General features: G+C 53.8%; 1 protein-coding gene across 4 annotated transcripts in view; it reads right to left on the reverse strand.

The window, feature by feature from the left end:
* The window catches only part of pcbp4 (poly(rC) binding protein 4), a 65,871-nt gene that overhangs the window by 18,926 nt on the left and 26,846 nt on the right, over positions 1-20,099 (reverse strand). For 3 of the 4 annotated variants that reach the window (XM_068051394.1, XM_068051390.1, XM_068051392.1), the window contains exons 9-11: positions 16,651-16,692; positions 13,523-13,598; positions 2,280-2,332 (exon numbers count right to left, since the gene is read on the reverse strand). In XM_068051394.1, the coding sequence (XP_067907495.1) occupies positions 2,280-2,332; positions 13,523-13,598; positions 16,651-16,692 (171 nt within the window). The remainder of the gene's footprint in view (positions 1-2,279; positions 2,333-13,522; positions 13,599-16,650; positions 16,693-20,099) is intronic. The other variant, XM_068051393.1, reaches the window with a different exon arrangement.

Below are 20,099 nucleotides of genomic sequence, written 5' to 3' on the forward strand. Positions count from 1 at the left end.
CAGCAGCACACTCTGACCTCCAGCACAATTACAGCTTCTCTCCACCACTGCCCTGGCATCTGTTTTGTGAAACAGATAGCTCTTCATTCTTGCTCTGAATTTCAAAAGGCGTATTGCGTGTGTTGCCTGGATGGCATTCCTTTCTGCCTTTGTCACTCAACACTGCCGCGTTTTGAAGAGAGCATTGTGCAGCACTGCTGACTGACTATTTATAAGCATGGTCCTCACAGGGGCTGTGACTCTGCCTCACATTCACCACATGCCAGGAATTGCAGCTCGATCCCTACCTGGTGCAGCATTGAGAACTGTCCTTCAGCAGGACGGAACAATGGATCAGAGGACAGCAGCATCAGCCTCGCATCAATTCACAGGGACACAGCATAGACTCCATCACAAACAATGTCAGTCCAACCAAAGCATCACAGCAGCTAACAGTGCATACTCCAAATACAGTGAGGCACTGTCACTGAGGAGACAGTCCTTGCATTTACTGTATGCAGTTGCCCTGATTATAGGCGAGGCAGTTTCATATATCATGAAATATTGGCCATACGTAAACACGTGAGCTACAGTCACTTAAGTTGCACAGATACAATCACCCCGTTAATACTGTGAGCTACGCTACAGAGTGAGGTAAAGTCACCCTGTTAATACTGTGAGCTACAGTTGCCCATATATTGAGAGAGACAATCACCCCATTTGTAGTAGGAGGTACAATTGCCCTTGTTACAATGTGAGGTACAGTTACCTTACAGGTATTCACCAGTATAAACCTACACTACACCATGTTGCAGAGTGCAAGTTCACCAATTCCTTATACCACTGGACTGTTGAAGGAAGAGTATTAACTGAATTCTGCAACAATGTGACCCGCGATGCCACTGTAGAATGGTTTGAATAGAGCTGGAGCAAGGTCACTCCTCCCAACCCCGATATCGCAGTAGGTCATTCAAAAAGATCCAAGGGTCAATGGTCTCTCTAACGTATCTGCCTTGATGGGGCAAGGTGCCTTCAATGCTTGGTTAGGGAATGGGACAGGATCTGTGCATCCAAAGGTCAGCGAAGACGAATCAGTGCTGCCTGGCGCATGCTAACCGATCACTGAGATTAAGTGTGAACACGGGCTCACGGAGGGTGATGTGCTGATTAAAGCTCCACACTGTCACTGATCTATTTCTATTACTAACAGATGGAGGGATGTCACTGCCACCTCGTCTCACTTTAAACAGGTGCTGGCCGTGTGGGAGGCAGTGGGGTCTGTAGCAATCCTTCTCTTCTTCTCAAGTCTTATTTGTCCAGAAGGGTACAGCGTACAGATTGATCTCAGTGACCTCTGCTGCGCAGTGCTCGAATGAGTACTGGATGGGGTTCAGCTGTGAAGATTACATAGTCGAATACTCTGTCAAGGCTTTCACAAGGAATGGCCATTTTACTGAGGAACTGGCTGGGGCCCCTCACGCAGTACTACCCAGCAATAGCCAGCACCTGTGGAAACTTGCCCCTTGTGAGAGCCGATGCCTGCAAGGAGCAGAGTGGACATAACGAGGCAGAGATAATTGGGCAAGAAAAAAAAAAATCACAGAACAAGAACATAAATCACGTCAAAACAAGTTAATGTGCCACATTCATTGAACTGAGACTCAAGCCCAGACTCAAGTTTCCTCCTCTTGATCCTGAATTTGAGTCTGTTTTGGGGATTGGCTCCACTTCACACCATTCTCTCCCTTGTTCTCTGTGCAGTGTCATTAATCCCAGTCCATCTTTTACATTATTCCCCCACCCCTGCTGTCCTGCTCCTTCCACCTCTCATTCAATTCACCCTTCCTTGGAGGTGAGTAACTAGACGTGGTGACATATAACCAGAGGCACTCTGGGACCCGTTCACTCCATGATATACATTGGAATAGCGGAAGGACTCACCATGACATCATCCAACATTCAATGACATTAAAATCTGTCTAGTTGACCCCAGTTAAAATTCCCAAAAACCCACCAGTCTCCCTTCTACCCAATGCCTGCCCTATCAACGCAGTGCCATCATCAAGATAATGAGATGAATTTTAAACAGTCTGCTTCTATAATTTGGCAATCAGATCAAACTCAGCGAGACCCAGAATGAGCCGAGGGAATATAAGTCCGACAACCGCAGGCTGCACAAGTTTACACCGTGAACACCAACTTGAACTGAAGTGTGAAAGGATCAGGTTAGTCATCGTTTGACCAACCATAGTGCTTGCTGCTAACACAGGACAGGCCCAGCTCATCACAACACTACTTACATCATTCGGAATCAGGAGCTCCTGAGACGTAGTCTGACCACTGTTGTCCAATCCTGCAGGAAAGCAATAAGTTAGTGCCAGGAACAAAGAAAGGTACAGCAAGAGGTAGAGAGTTAATACTAATTAGGGAAACAGCCAGAGCAGGGAGAGACAGAAACAGAAAGGAGAAACATGACCAGATATGGAACTTAGAGAAGGACACAGTTCAGTTTCATTCAGTCTCGTGGACAGAATCCAAATCCATTTAAAAGCCAGTAGAATGGTTCAGTCAAGTTTCTCCACAGCCCTAAAGGTAAATCAAGCAAAGCTCCAGAACCCAGCAGTCTTAACATCCAATGCTTCCACTAAAAGCTGCATGGGCATGCAGCAACCTGCAAGATACTGTGCAAGCCTGGTGCTGTGATAAATAACGTGGGCATAAAGATTTACAGGGACTGTGTACTGACAAAGCTGGCAACAAACAACTAAATTTTAAGAGAACTGCATTCCACATTAACAACCCCTGACCAGGAACCTTCCTTTAAAGTCTCTGTAGCCCAGGAATCCTCCAATTCCACAAAGCTTCCATCATCCATTTGTACTTAATCCTGTTTGCACCCCAATTACACCCTAACCAGACAGTCACCCAACATACAGAAAAACAAGCTTTAATGATTTATATCCTTAAACACTGACACATCTCTGGCTTGTCTGTCAAATGTCAAGGCGGTGGCGCAGTGATAACATTGGACTAGTAATCCAGAGGCCCAGCTAATATTCAAATTCCATCAGGGCAGTTGGTGAAATTTGAACACAAGTACTAAATCTGGAATATAAAAATAAAAACAATACTGCCCCACCCTCGCTAATACTCGGCACTGACGGGACATTGACAGCCCCACCCTCGCGAATACTCGGCACTGACGGGACATTGACAGCCCCGCCCTCGCTAATACTCGGCGCTGACAGGACATTTACTGCCCCGCCCTCGCTAATACTCTGCGCTGACGGGACATTGACAGCCCCGCCCTCGCTAATACTCGGCACTGACGGGACATTTACTGCCCCGCCCTCGCTAATACTCTGCGCTGACGGGACATTGACAGCCCCGCCCTCGCTAATACTCGGCACTGACGGGACATTTACTGCCCCGCCCTCGCTAATACTCTGCGCTGACGGGACATTGACAGCCCCGCCCTCGCTAATACTCGGCACTGACGGGACATTTACTGCCCCGCCCTCGCTAATACTCGGCACTGACGGGACATAGACAGCCCCGCCCTCGCTAATACTCGGCACTGACGGGACATTTACTGCTCCGCCCTCGCTAATACTCGGCGCTGACAGGCCATTTACGGCTCCACCCTCGCTAATACTCAGCACTGACGGGACATTGACAGCCCCGCCCTCGCTAATACTCGGCACTGACGGGCCATTTACGGCTCCACCCTCGCTAATACTCGGCACTGACGGGACATTTACTGCCCCGCCCTCGCTAATACGCGGCACTGACGGGACATTTACTGCCCCGCCCTCGCTAATACTCTGCACTGACGGGACATTTACTGTCTCACCCTCGCTGATACTCTGCACTGACGGGACATTTACTGTCTCACCCTCGCTGATACTCTGCACTGACGGGACATTTACTGCCCCGCCCTCGCTGATACCCGGCACTGACGGGACATTTACTGCTCCGCCCTCGCTGATACTCAGCACTGACGGGACATTTACTGCCCCGCCCTCGCTAATACTCTGCACTGACGGGACATTTACTGCTCCGCCCTCGCTAATACTCTGCACTGACGGGACATTTACTGCTCCGCCCTCGCTAATACTCGGCACTGACGGGACATTTACTGCTCCGCCCTCGCTGATACTCTGCACTGACAGGACAGTTACTGTCTCACTAATACTCTACACTGACGGGACATTGACCGTCCCGCCCTCGCTAATACTCTGCACTGACAGGACAGTTACCGTCCCACCCTCGCTAATAATCTGCACTGACGGGACAGTTACTGTCTCACCCTCGCTAATACTCTGCACTGACGGGACAGTTACTGTCCCGCCCTCGCTAATAATCTGCACTGACGGGACAGTTACCGCCCCGCCCTCGCTGACATTCTGCACCGGCGGGACAGTTACCGCCCCGCCCTCGCTGATACTCTGCACCGACGGGACAGTTACCGCCCCGCCCTCGCTGACACTCTGCACCGGCGGGACAGTTACCGCCCCTCCCTCGCTGATACTCTACACCGACGGGACAGTTACCGTCTCACCCTCGCTAATAATCTGCACTGACGGGGCAGTTACCGTCTCACCATCGCTAATAATCTGCACTGACGGGACAGTTACCGTCTCACCCTCGCTGATTCTCAGCACTGACGGGACATTGACCGTCCCACCCTCGTTGATACTCAGCACTGACGGGACAGTCACCGCCCCGCCCTCGCTGATACTCTGCACTGACGGGACAGTTACCGTCTCACTAATACTCTGCACTGACGGGACAGTTACTGTCTCACCCTCGCTAATAATCTGCACTGACGGGACAGTTACCGTCTCCCCCTCGCTAATAATCTGCACTGACGGGACAGTTACCGTCTCACCCTCGCTAATAATCTGCACTGACGGGACAGTTACCGCCCCGCCCTCGCTGACATTCTGCACCGGCGGGACAGTTACCGCCCCGCCCTCGCTGATACTCTGCACCGACGGGACAGTTACCGCCCCGCCCTCGCTGACACTCTGCACCGGCGGGACAGTTACCGCCCCTCCCTCGCTGATACTCTGCACCGGCGGGACAGTTACCGCCCCTCCCTCGCTGATAATCTGCACTGACGGGGCAGTTACCGTCTCACCATCGCTAATAATCTGCACTGACGGGACAGTTACCGTCTCACCCTCGCTGATTCTCAGCACTGACGGGACATTGACCGTCCCACCCTCGTTGATACTCAGCACTGACGGGACAGTTACCGTCTCACTAATACTCTGCACTGACGGGACAGTTACTGTCTCACCCTCGCTAATAATCTGCACTGACGGGACAGTTACCGTCTCCCCCTCGCTAATAATCTGCACTGACGGGACAGTTACCGTCTCACCCTCGCTAATAATCTGCACTGACAGGACATTTACTGCCCCGCCCTCGCTAATACTCTGCACTGACGGGACATTTACTGCCCCGCCCTCGCTAATACTCGGCGCTGACGGGCCATTTACGGCTCCACCCTCGCTAATACTCGGCACTGACGGGACATTTATTGCTCCGCCCTCGCTGATACTCGGCACTGACGGGACATTTACTGCTCCGCCCTCGCTGATACCCGGCACTGACGGGACATTTACTGCCCCGCCCTCGCTGATACCCGGCACTGACGGGACATTTACTGCTCCGCCCTCGCTTATACTCGGCACTGACGGGACATTTACTGCTCCGCCCTCGCTAATACTCGGCACTGACGGGACAGTTACTGCTCCGCCCTCGCTAATACTCGGCACTGACGGGACATTTACTGCTCCGCCCTCGCTAATACTCGGCACTGACGGGACATTTACTGCTCCGCCCTCGCTAATACTCTGCACTGACGGGACATTTACTGCTCCACCCTCGCTAATACTCAGCACTGACGGGACAGTCACCATCTCATCCTCGCTGATACTCTGCACTGACGGGACATTTACTGCTCCGCCCTCGCTGATACTCTGCACTGACAGGACAGTTACTGTCTCACTAATACTCTACACTGACGGGACATTGACCGTCCCGCCCTCGCTAATACTCTGCACTGACAGGACAGTTACCGTCCCACCCTCGCTAATAATCTGCACTGACGGGACAGTTACTGTCTCACCCTCGCTAATACTCTGCACTGACGGGACAGTTACTGTCCCGCCCTCGCTAATAATCTGCACTGACGGGACAGTTACCGCCCCGCCCTCGCTGACATTCTGCACCGGCGGGACAGTTACCGCCCCGCCCTCGCTGATACTCTGCACCGACGGGACAGTTACCGCCCCGCCCTCGCTGACACTCTGCACCGACGGGACAGTTACCGCCCCTCCCTCGCTGATACTCTACACCGACGGGACAGTTACCGTCTCACCCTCGCTAATAATCTGCACTGACGGGGCAGTTACCATCTCACCATCGCTAATAATCTGCACTGACGGGACAGTTACCGTCTCACCCTCGCTGATTCTCAGCACTGACGGGACATTGACCGTCCCACCCTCGTTGATACTCAGCACTGACGGGACAGTCACCGCCCCGCCCTCGCTGATACTCTGCACTGACGGGACAGTTACCGTCTCACTAATACTCTGCACTGACGGGACAGTTACTGTCTCACCCTCGCTAATAATCTGCACTGACGGGACAGTTACCGTCTCCCCCTCGCTAATAATCTGCACTGACGGGACAGTTACCGTCTCACCCTCGCTAATAATCTGCACTGACAGGACATTTACTGCCCCGCCCTCGCTAATACTCTGCACTGACGGGACATTTACTGCCCCGCCCTCGCTAATACTCGGCGCTGACGGGCCATTTACGGCTCCACCCTCGCTAATACTCGGCACTGACGGGACATTTATTGCTCCGCCCTCGCTGATACTCGGCACCGACGGGACATTTACTGCTCCGCCCTCGCTGATACCCGGCACTGACGGGACATTTACTGCCCCGCCCTCGCTGATACCCGGCACTGACGGGACATTTATTGCTCCGCCCTCGCTAATACTCGGCACTGACGGGACATTTACTGCTCCGCCCTCGCTAATACTCGGCACTGACGGGACAGTTACTGCTCCGCCCTCGCTAATACTCGGCACTGACGGGACATTTACTGCTCCGCCCTCGCTAATACTCGGCACTGACGGGACAGTTACTGCTCAGCCCTCGCTAATACTCAGCACTGACGGGACATTTACTGCTCCGCCCTCGCTAATACTCGGCGCTGACAGGCCATTTACGGCTCCACCCTCGCTAATACTCGGCACTGACGGGACATTTACTGCCCCGCCCTCGCTAATACGCGGCACTGACGGGACATTTACTGCCCCGCCCTCGCTAATACTCTGCACTGACGGGACATTTACTGTCTCACCCTCGCTGATACTCTGCACTGACGGGACATTTACTGTCTCACCCTCGCTGATACTCTGCACTGACGGGACATTTACTGTCTCACCCTCGCTGATACTCTGCACTGACGGGACATTTACTGTCTCACCCTCGCTGATACTCTGCACTGACGGGACATTTACTGCCCCGCCCTCGCTGATACCCGGCACTGACGGGACATTTACTGCTCCGCCCTCGCTGATACTCAGCACTGACGGGACATTTACTGCCCCGCCCTCGCTAATACTCTGCACTGACGGGACATTTACTGCTCCGCCCTCGCTAATACTCTGCACTGACGGGACATTTACTGCTCCGCCCTCGCTAATACTCGGCACTGACGGGACATTTACTGCTCCGACCTCGCTGATACTCTGCACTGACAGGACAGTTACTGTCTCACTAATACTCTACACTGACGGGACATTGACCGTCCCGCCCTCGCTAATACTCTGCACTGACAGGACAGTTACCGTCCCACCCTCGCTAATAATCTGCACTGACGGGACAGTTACTGTCTCACCCTCGCTAATACTCTGCACTGACGGGACAGTTACTGTCCCGCCCTCGCTAATAATCTGCACTGACGGGACAGTTACCGCCCCGCCCTCGCTGACATTCTGCACCGGCGGGACAGTTACCGCCCCGCCCTCGCTGATACTCTGCACCGACGGGACAGTTACCGCCCCGCCCTCGCTGACACTCTGCACCGGCGGGACAGTTACCGCCCCTCCCTCGCTGATACTCTACACCGACGGGACAGTTACCGTCTCACCCTCGCTAATAATCTGCACTGACGGGGCAGTTACCGTCTCACCATCGCTAATAATCTGCACTGACGGGACAGTTACCGTCTCACCCTCGCTGATTCTCAGCACTGACGGGACATTGACCGTCCCACCCTCGCTGATTCTCAGCACTGACGGGACAGTCACCGCCCCGCCCTCGCTGATACTCTGCACTGACGGGACAGTCACCGTCTCACTAATACTCTGCACTGACGGGACAGTTACTGTCTCACCCTCGCTAATAATCTGCACTGACGGGACAGTTACCGTCTCCCCCTCGCTAATAATCTGCACTGACGGGACAGTTACCGTCTCACCCTCGCTAATAATCTGCACTGACAGGACATTTACTGCCCCGCCCTCGCTAATACTCTGCACTGACGGGACATTTACTGCCCCGCCCTCGCTAATACTCTGCACTGACGGGACATTTACTGCCCCGCCCTCGCTAATACTCGGCGCTGACGGGCCATTTACGGCTCCACCCTCGCTAATACTCGGCACTGACGGGACATTTATTGCTCCGCCCTCGCTGATACTCGGCACCGACGGGACATTTACTGCTCCGCCCTCGCTGATACCCGGCACTGACGGGACATTTACTGCCCCGCCCTCGCTGATACCCGGCACTGACGGGACATTTACTGCTCCGCCCTCGCTAATACTCGGCACTGACGGGACATTTACTGCTCCGCCCTCGCTAATACTCGGCACTGACGGGACAGTTACTGCTCCGCCCTCGCTAATACTCGGCACTGACGGGACATTTACTGCTCCGCCCTCGCTAATACTCGGCACTGACGGGACAGTTACTGCTCAGCCCTCGCTAATACTCAGCACTGACGGGACATTTACTGCTCCGCCCTCGCTGATACTCTGCACTGACAGGACAGTTACTGTCTCACTAATACTCTACACTGACGGGACATTGACCGTCCCGCCCTCGCTAATACTCTGCACTGACAGGACAGTTACCGTCCCACCCTCGCTAATACTCTGCACTGACGGGACAGTTACTGTCTCACCCTCGCTAATACTCTGCACTGACGGGACAGTTACTGTCCCGCCCTCGCTAATAATCTGCACTGACGGGACAGTTACCGCCCCGCCCTCGCTGACATTCTGCACCGGCGGGACAGTTACCGCCCCGCCCTCGCTGATACTCTGCACCGACGGGACAGTTACCGCCCCGCCCTCGCTGACACTCTGCACCGACGGGACAGTTACCGCCCCTCCCTCGCTGATACTCTACACCGACGGGACAGTTACCGTCTCACCCTCGCTAATAATCTGCACTGACGGGGCAGTTACCATCTCACCATCGCTAATAATCTGCACTGACGGGACAGTTACCGTCTCACCCTCGCTGATTCTCAGCACTGACGGGACATTGACCGTCCCACCCTCGTTGATACTCAGCACTGACGGGACAGTCACCGCCCCGCCCTCGCTGATACTCTGCACTGACGGGACATTTACTGCTCCGCCCTCGCTAATACTCGGCACTGACGGGACATTTACTGCTCCGCCCTCGCTAATACTCGGCACTGACGGGACAGTTACTGCTCCGCCCTCGCTAATACTCGGCACTGACGGGACATTTACTGCTCCGCCCTCGCTAATACTCGGCACTGACGGGACAGTTACTGCTCAGCCCTCGCTAATACTCAGCACTGACGGGACATTTACTGCTCCGCCCTCGCTAATACTCGGCGCTGACAGGCCATTTACGGCTCCGCCCTCGCTAATACTCGGCACTGACGGGACATTTATTGCTCCGCCCTCGCTGATACTCGGCACCGACGGGACATTTACTGCTCCGCCCTCGCTGATACCCGGCACTGACGGGACATTTACTGCCCCGCCCTCGCTGATACCCGGCACCGACGGGACATTTACTGCTCCGCCCTCGCTGATACCCGGCACTGACGGGACATTTACTGCCCCGCCCTCGCTGATACCCGGCACTGACGGGACATTTACTGCTCCGCCCTCGCTAATACTCGGCACTGACGGGACATTTACTGCTCCGCCCTCGCTAATACTCGGCACTGACGGGACAGTTACTGCTCCGCCCTCGCTAATACTCGGCACTGACGGGACATTTACTGCTCCGCCCTCGCTAATACTCGGCACTGACGGGACAGTTACTGCTCAGCCCTCGCTAATACTCAGCACTGACGGGACATTTACTGCTCCGCCCTCGCTAATACTCGGCGCTGACAGGCCATTTACGGCTCCACCCTCGCTAATACTCGGCACTGACGGGACATTTACTGCCCCGCCCTCGCTAATACGCGGCACTGACGGGACATTTACTGCCCCGCCCTCGCTAATACTCTGCACTGACGGGACATTTACTGCCCCGCCCTCGCTAATACTCTGCACTGACGGGACATTTACTGCTCCGCCCTCGCTAATACTCTGCACTGACGGGACATTTACTGCTCCGCCCTCGCTAATACTCGGCACTGACGGGACATTTACTGCTCCGACCTCGCTGATACTCTGCACTGACAGGACAGTTACTGTCTCACTAATACTCTACACTGACGGGACATTGACCGTCCCGCCCTCGCTAATACTCTGCACTGACAGGACAGTTACCGTCCCACCCTCGCTAATAATCTGCACTGACGGGACAGTTACTGTCTCACCCTCGCTAATACTCTGCACTGACGGGACAGTTACTGTCCCGCCCTCGCTAATAATCTGCACTGACGGGACAGTTACCGCCCCGCCCTCGCTGACATTCTGCACCGGCGGGACAGTTACCGCCCCGCCCTCGCTGATACTCTGCACCGACGGGACAGTTACCGCCCCGCCCTCGCTGACACTCTGCACCGGCGGGACAGTTACCGCCCCTCCCTCGCTGATACTCTACACCGACGGGACAGTTACCGTCTCACCCTCGCTAATAATCTGCACTGACGGGGCAGTTACCGTCTCACCATCGCTAATAATCTGCACTGACGGGACAGTTACCGTCTCACCCTCGCTGATTCTCAGCACTGACGGGACATTGACCGTCCCACCCTCGTTGATACTCAGCACTGACGGGACAGTCACCGCCCCGCCCTCGCTGATACTCTGCACTGACGGGACAGTTACCGTCTCACTAATACTCTGCACTGACGGGACAGTTACTGTCTCACCCTCGCTAATAATCTGCACTGACGGGACAGTTACCGTCTCCCCCTCGCTAATAATCTGCACTGACGGGACAGTTACCGTCTCACCCTCGCTAATAATCTGCACTGACAGGACATTTACTGCCCCGCCCTCGCTAATACTCTGCACTGACGGGACATTTACTGCCCCGCCCTCGCTAATACTCGGCGCTGACGGGCCATTTACGGCTCCACCCTCGCTAATACTCGGCACTGACGGGACATTTATTGCTCCGCCCTCGCTGATACTCGGCACCGACGGGACATTTACTGCTCCGCCCTCGCTGATACCCGGCACTGACGGGACATTTACTGCCCCGCCCTCGCTGATACCCGGCACTGACGGGACATTTACTGCTCCGCCCTCGCTAATACTCGGCACTGACGGGACATTTACTGCTCCGCCCTCGCTAATACTCGGCACTGACGGGACAGTTACTGCTCCGCCCTCGCTAATACTCGGCACTGACGGGACATTTACTGCCCCGCCCTCGCTAATACTCGGCACTGACGGGACATTTACTGCTCCGCCCTCGCTAATACTCGGCACTGACGGGACAGTTACTGCTCCGCCCTCGCTAATACTCGGCACTGACGGGACATTTACTGCTCCGCCCTCGCTAATACTCGGCACTGACGGGACATTTACTGCTCCACCCTCGCTAATACTCAGCACTGACGGGACAGTCACCATCTCATCCTCGCTGATACTCTGCACTGACGGGACATTTACTGCTCCGCCCTCGCTGATACTCTGCACTGACAGGACAGTTACTGTCTCACTAATACTCTACACTGACGGGACATTGACCGTCCCGCCCTCGCTAATACTCTGCACTGACAGGACAGTTACCGTCCCACCCTCGCTAATACTCTGCACTGACGGGACAGTTACTGTCTCACCCTCGCTAATACTCTGCACTGACGGGACAGTTACTGTCCCGCCCTCGCTAATAATCTGCACTGACGGGACAGTTACCGCCCCGCCCTCGCTGACATTCTGCACCGGCGGGACAGTTACCGCCCCGCCCTCGCTGATACTCTGCACCGACGGGACAGTTACCGCCCCGCCCTCGCTGACACTCTGCACCGGCGGGACAGTTACCGCCCCTCCCTCGCTGATACTCTACACCGACGGGACAGTTACCGTCTCACCCTCGCTAATAATCTGCACTGACGGGACAGTTACCGTCTCACCATCGCTAATAATCTGCACTGACGGGACAGTTACCGTCTCACCCTCGCTGATTCTCAGCACTGACGGGACATTGACCGTCCCACCCTCGTTGATACTCAGCACTGACAGGACAGTCACCGCCCCGCCCTCGCTGATACTCTGCACTGACGGGACAGTTACCGCCTCACCCTCGCTAATAATCTGCACTGACGGGACAGTTACCGTCTCACCCTCGTTCATACTCAGCACTGACGGGACAGTCACCGCCCCGCCCTCGCTGATACTCTGCACTGACGGGACAGTTACCACCCCGCCCTCGTTGATACTCTGCACTGACGGGACAGTCACCGTCTCTCCCTCGTTGATACTCAGCACTGACGGGACATTGACCGTCCCACCCTCGCTGATACTCTGCACTGACGGGACATTGACCGTCGCGCCCTCACTGATACTCTGCACTGACGGGACAGTTACCGTCTCACCCTCGCTAATAATCTGCACTGACGGGACAGTTACCGTCTCACCCTCGCTAATAATCTGCACTGACGGGACAGTTACCGTCTCACTAATACTCTGCACTGACGGGACAGTTACCGTCTCACCCTCGCTAATAATCTGCACTGACGGGACAGTTACCGTCTCACCCTCGCTAATAATCTGCACTGACGGGACAGTTACTGTCTCACTAATACTCTGCACTGAATTGACATTGACCGCCCCGCCCTCGCTGACACTCTGCACTGACGGAACAGTCACCGCCCCGCCCTCGCTGACACTCTGCACCGACGGGACATTGACCGTCCCGCCCTCGCTGACACTCTGCACCGACGGGACAGTTACTGCCCCGCCCTCGCGAATACTCTGCACCGACGTGACAGTCACCGCCCCACCCTCGCGAAAACTCTGCACTGACGGGACAGTTACCGTCCCACCCTCACTAATACTCTGCACTGACAGGACAGTTACTGCCTCGCTCTCCAATCGTGTTGAATACGTACCAGAAAACGATGAGGAGGACTGGTTCACTGCGTTGAAGGAAGCGTGCTGCGCAGCCAGCTGGTGAAGTTTAGATAACTGCAAATCAGGATGGGAAATAATTTCAGCCAACAAAAGTAACATCATGGCATCACGTGCGGCTTCGACACTCTCATTCTCAAACCTCTCAAAAGTTTGCATCCTCAGCTTGGCATTATCCCCTCCCAGCATAGTAGACAGAGTGTGAGGGGGAGTGCTGTGGCCTTCCAGCAGAGCGGGCAGGATGTGGTGGGCGGTGGAAAAGAGAGCTGTGGCCTCCCAGCAGAGCCGGCGGGTGGGGCTGGGGAGAGCTGTGGCCTCCCAGCAGAGTGGGCGGGGTGAGGGGGGAGGACAGCTGTGGCCTCCCAGCAGAGTGGGCGGGGTGAGGGGGGAGGACAGCTGTGACCTCCCAGCAGAGTGGGCGGGGAGAGGGGGGAGGACAGCTGTGGCCTCCCAGCAGAGTGGGCGGGGTGAGGGGGGAGGACAGCTGTGGCCTCCCAGCAGAGTGGGCAGGGTGAGGGGGGAGGACAGCTGTGGCCTCCCAGCAGAGTGGGCAGGGTGAGGGGGGAGGACAGCTGTGGCCTCCCAGCAGAGTGGGCAGGGTGAGGGGGGAGGACAGCTGTGGCCTCCCAGCAGAGTGGGCAGGGTGAGGGGGGAGGACAGCTGTGGCCTCCCAGCAGAGTGGGCAGGGTGAGGGGGGAGGACAGCTGTGGCCTCCCAGCAGAGTGGGCAGGGTGAGGGGGGAGGACAGCTGTGGCCTCCCAGCAGAGTGGGCAGGGTGAGGGGGGAGGACAGCTGTGGCCTCCCAGCAGAGTGGGCAGGGTGAGGGGGGAGGACAGCTGTGGCCTCCCAGCAGAGTGGGCAGGGTGAGGGGGGAGGACAGCTGTGGCCTCCCAGCAGAGTGGGCAGGGTGAGGGGGGAGGACAGCTGTGGCCTCCCAGCAGAGTGGGCAGGGTGAGGGGGGAGGACAGCTGTGGCCTCCCAGCAGAGTGGGCAGGGTGAGGGGGGAGGACAGCTGTGGCCTCCCAGCAGAGTGGGCAGGGTGAGGGGGGAGGACAGCTGTGGCCTCCCAGCAGAGTGGGCAGGGTGAGGGGGGAGGACAGCTGTGGCCTCCCAGCAGAGTGGGCAGGGTGAGGGGGGAGGACAGCTGTGGCCTCCCAGCAGAGTGGGCAGGGTGAGGGGGGAGGACAGCTGTGGCCTCCCAGCAGAGTGGGCAGGGTGAGGGGGGAGGACAGCTGTGGCCTCCCAGCAGAGTGGGCAGGGTGAGGGGGGAGGACAGCTGTGGCCTCCCAGCAGAGTGGGCAGGGTGAGGGGGGAGGACAGCTGTGGCCTCCCAGCAGAGTGGGCAGGGTGAGGGGGGAGGACAGCTGTGGCCTCCCAGCAGAGTGGGCAGGGTGAGGGGGGAGGACAGCTGTGGCCTCCCAGCAGAGTGGGCAGGGTGAGGGGGGGAAGGACAGCTGTGGCCTCCCAGCAGAGTGGGCAGGGAGGTAACAAGTGTGCCTGCTCAGTAGCGCCAGTTGGTGGTGGCAGGGCCAGGGTTTAACTGTATGAGCATAGTTCAGTTTTGGCCTGGTGTGCCTGGAATTCCAGTGCTGGTTCTCGGAGATATGGCAGAGATCAAGAAACTCTACGCTGCAACCTCTTAACAGTCCCAATTGAAACCAGTCTGGTCATTCAGCTGGACTGAACCGTTCTTTCCCAGCAGACTCCAGTAGAAGCTGAAGTTGCCTGCATCCGTCACTGGATGGAATAATCAGTTATTAAAATCACTAATAATATTCTCTTAAACCACTGACTTTGCATTTCCACTGTTACATGCTCCCTCTACTCTAACCAATAACAGGCCTCAGGACTAGCCACAGAAGACGACTCCCTCTTTGGCTGTGTTGCGTCTCCTGTACCAACCATCGTGTGGTCTCCTAGCCCTCTGCCATTGGGCTGAGACTACCAAACTCATTTCACAACAGACTCTTACAGCCATTCAGTGGGGACTCACACCTGAGGCTGGATTCAAACGCAGCTTCAGAGGTTGAAAGGCTGGTAAAGCATCTTGTTTATTTTTTTTTTTACTGGCACTGTTGTAAATTGGATTCTAGGAGACTGTCCATGGTTTACAGAAAGCGGTCTCCCGGAGGCCACATGAGAACAATCCTGGTGTAAAAGCAGTTAGCATCTAACTCACTGCCCCACCCATCCTCCTCTGCTCCTCTCTGTTTTTTCCAAGAGAAATAGAAATCTTTAGTGAAAGATGAAAGTGTCATTGCGTGAATGAGAGCTCAGCTACACAGGAAAGAAAGCAGGGATTTAAGTTGACATGAGCTGCAAGTGGCAGTGTGCGCCTGAGGTACTCTGTCCTCAATGGGCAGCATTGAGAGAATTTTTCTCTGTTGGTGTCTGCCTCCCCTAAATTTGGCAGCTCATTCTGGATGGCAGAAGCTCAAGTGGACTACTGGCAGTGAACGCAGACTGGCTATTCAACCGTGGGAGCATGTCACAATCTGCCCTCACCCAAGCTAACCATTCTTCACATAAGGATAATTGGCAATGAAAAACACTAGCATACACAAACTGCAAAGCTCAGGAGCAAGAAACGGGGCTGATCTTTCTGCAAAGAGGACACCCGCAGAAATTAGCTAATAAGACAGGTGCCTGCAACTCCATACCTGCCATTTTCCTGAACAGACGAGCAGTAAGTCACCAGCGGGTGCGGTGCCAGTCTCTCAGTTAAGCAGTGAACAGGCTGGATTGCCAAGCGGCACCGAGTTGGCAGCTGCAATCGCCAGCTCAATCGTCAAGAACGTGTCTGTCTGCCTCCAGGGGAGGCCCCTTGTGCATCATGAGGTTAGTGTCTGGTGGGAGGAGAGTGGGTCAGGCAATAAAAGGTACACTGCAGCACCCTCAATGGCTGAGTGGATAAATACACCGTCCAGGAAAGGGTTGGGGCTGTGCTTTCAGCCAAAGGGGCAGTTTGAGGCCCCACGATTGGACTGAGCGCCTCTGGGTCTGGGGGGGTTGGGACAGGGACAACTATCGGCCAAATTCCCAATCCCAACTGACTTCTCAAAACAAGGTCTTCTGTATAACAAGCTACAATTATTTGAATTTCACTTACATCTGGATGAGGGACTGCAAACTGCCCCTGGACGGTGTAGGCCTGAAAGAGAATTTTAAAGAATAAGGCACTGTTTGAATACTAATAGCCACAAGAGGGTCAGCCTCCAGCCAGAATGAAGGGGCTCGTGTCTTAGCACCCTTAGCAATCAACTCCCTAAAATGTTCACCTGAAAACTGAGCCATGGCTGATTTTGATTCTTTGAAGGAAAAAAAGAACCCAGGGCTGTGAGATAAATAAAGAGTGACAAAATCTTAGGCAGCACAGCATGTCAGGTGTGCCTCAGTTGGGATCATTCTCGCTTTTGAGGCAGAAGGTTGCAGGTTCAAGTTGGACTCTGGAGATTTGATCAAAAATCCAGACCAATGCTCCAGTGCAGTCCTGCACTGTTGTGTTAGCCCGGATTTTCCTGTCAGCAGTAAGCGGTGGCATTCACTACTGACTGCACAAAAATATCCCTACTTACCCGGCTTGGAGACTGCAGTGACAACTTCTTGCTGCAGCAGGGCCGAGTGCCCGTACGCAGTGTGGCGCATTGCAGGTGAAGACACACCCCTAGTAACATCAGAAACTAAAGACACGCCCTCTTGAGGTCAGTCTTCAGCTCAATGACAGGTGAGTTTTTTTTATGATTTTAAATATTTTAAAAGTCATGACACTTCTTCGAACTGTTATAAACTTTTAAATACTTGTAACACTTTTATAACAGTTTTTAAAAGTCTGCCGGGGGCTGTCCCTCGGGTATCAATGCCACCTGGCCCCACCCCCACCCACCCCCAACTCCTCAGTCCCGCCATCAGAAACAGAACTTGGAGGGGAAAAACACAGCAAAACCCTGGGGCGTGGTGGGCGGGCTGGGGGAGCCAGACTTTATTCGTGACCCTCAGTCATTCATGGCAATGAATTGTGAAGAACTGTGATTTTGTTGCTGATATTTTCATCTCTACTACCCTGCCTGACAGATTTACTTTTCACTTTAGTCCTTCTTTGCTGACTTACGCTTGTGATCATCAGCCCTAACTCTTTGCAAGTAATAATCCATGCAAGTTGTGGGCAAATTAGTAAAATTCTTGCACTAATGGTCCCTGCCGCTTGAAGAATCGAACGGTGGGGAGGGGGCCATCAGCATGGGCTCCGGAGGGGCGCACTGCAATGTCTGGCTTTCGGCACAAGATCGCTGGAAGCTGTGGTGCCGTTGCAGTCCTCAATAGAGGCGACCTTATCAGCGTTCACCGCTATTGGGAAAGGAAAATCCAGGTCATTGTCTTTCGGTTCAGACATTAAATCTGGAAAGACCCTGGCTGCCCTCTCAGATGGATGCAAAAGATCCCATGTCACTATTTCAAGAGCAGGGAAGTTCTCCCTGGAGTCCTGGAAAATATTTATCGAACACTAAAGCAGATTATTGAGTCATTATCAAAATGCAGCTTGTTGGACCTTGCTATATGCAAATTATCTGCTGAGCGTCCTACATTACAGCGACTACACGTCATTGGCTGTAAAGTGCTTTGGGGCATCCTGAGATGCTATATAAATGTAAGTTCATCAACACCAGTGCAAAAAGTAACTGGGCTTCAGTCAGTCTGTGATTATAAGCAGCAGCAGCTTATAATGAATGTGAGAATGCGTTTTCCTCCAGTTCACTAACGTATGTCGGCAACAGAACAGAGATTATACCTACCAGGAAAGGATGAAAAGGCTGGTTATTTTTTCCTCAGAGAGGTGACCTAATACAGACCTTTAGAATTGACAGGTTTTGGCACAGTAAACAGAGTATTTTCACTTGTGGCAAAGAGCAAAAATTGAGGCTATTAATAGAAGATATTCATCAAGAAATCACAGAAGAAATTCAGAAGAAACTTCTTTACCCGAAGAGTGGTGAGAATGTGGAACTTGATACCACATGAAGTAGTTGAGGTGAATAGCATCAATGCATTTAAGGAGAGGCCAGATACACATGTGAGGGAGAAGGGAACAGAGTTATGCTGATAGTGTTAGATGAGGAATGACGAGAGGCAGCATGAGTGCAGCATAACCACTAGTATGGACTGTTTGGACCAAATGGCCTGTTTCTGTGCTGTAGATTCTATGTAATTCGACGGAATAGTGAAACCAGATTCATTCGCAGTGAGCTTTCCACAAAGATTAGTGTCTGCAGAATGTAACCATTAAAGCGAGGAAGTCAGAGCCCATGGAATCAGAGAGCATTAGAATGAAGATTGCGTTGCAGAGCGGGTCTCCCCAGCTTCTCAGTCACTGTGAGGGGAATTACGTCCAACCATCAAAGTGACTGGGCAATTTCAAACCAGACTAGATCTCAAAAAGCCTAGTCACTAGTTGGTTCCACAATGTGTTGTCCAGGAAACGGTCACGAAAGCATTTTACAAACTCATCTTCCAGACCACCTTTGCCAATTTAGTTGATCCAGTCTAGGTGAAGATTAAAGCCCCCCCCCCACCCCCCCAATTATTACATTGCCTTTGCTACGAACACAGATGTAGCATGCACGTACAGCAAGCAATTACGAGAGCAAATGGCACGTTGGCCTTTTTTGCATGTGGACTGGAGTACAGGAATAAGGAAGTCTTGTTACAATTGTATTGGGCTTTGGTGAGACCACACCTGGAATACTGTGCTCAATTTTGGTCTCCATGTTTAAGGAAGGATATACTTGCATTGGAGGCGATACAGAAAAGGTTCGCTAGGTTAGTTCCTGGGATGAGAAGGATCTGCTATGACGAGAGGCTGAATAAACAATGAGAGGTTAACTCATTGGAACATACAAGATCCTGAAGGGACTTGACAGGGTAGATTCAGAGAGGTTGTTTAATGCCTGGGGGAATTTAAAACACGGGGCACAGTCTCAGGATAATGGGATGATCATTTAGGTCTGAGGAGAAATTTCTTCACTCAAAGGGTTGTGAATCTTTGGAATTCTCTACACCAGAGGGTTGTGGATATTCCATTGTTGAATACTGAGAGAGACAGATTTTTGGTCTCAGCGAATCAAGGGATATGGAGAGCAGGGTGGAAAGTGGAATTGTGGCCAAGAATCAGCTGTGATTGTATTGAATGGTGCAGCAGGCTCGAGGGGCCACATGGTCAACTCCTGCTCCTGTTTCGTATGTAAATGCAACAGAACCCAGCAGATAGCTTTATAGTTAGAGGACAGAACATTCAGCCACAATAAGAACAGCTTCCGAGAGAGCAGCAGCTGCCGCAAATCCCATTAGTGAGTCAGCACTTAACCAAATTAATCTCTCATTCTAATTCGCCCTACTTCTCCAGCTCCTGTTTATTTTCATAGAAAATGCGTCAGTCAAGGGAGGGACACCAATAAAAAACTCAACAGGAGTGAAGCATCATCATACACAGACAGCTACCTAAAGCACCTACTTCCAACAGATCCCCGCCCCCACTCCTCAAACACCTGGCACAGGCCACCGGCT

This window comes from Heterodontus francisci, chromosome 19, assembly GCF_036365525.1.
Source record: "Heterodontus francisci isolate sHetFra1 chromosome 19, sHetFra1.hap1, whole genome shotgun sequence".
Lineage (NCBI taxonomy): Eukaryota > Metazoa > Chordata > Chondrichthyes > Heterodontiformes > Heterodontidae > Heterodontus > Heterodontus francisci.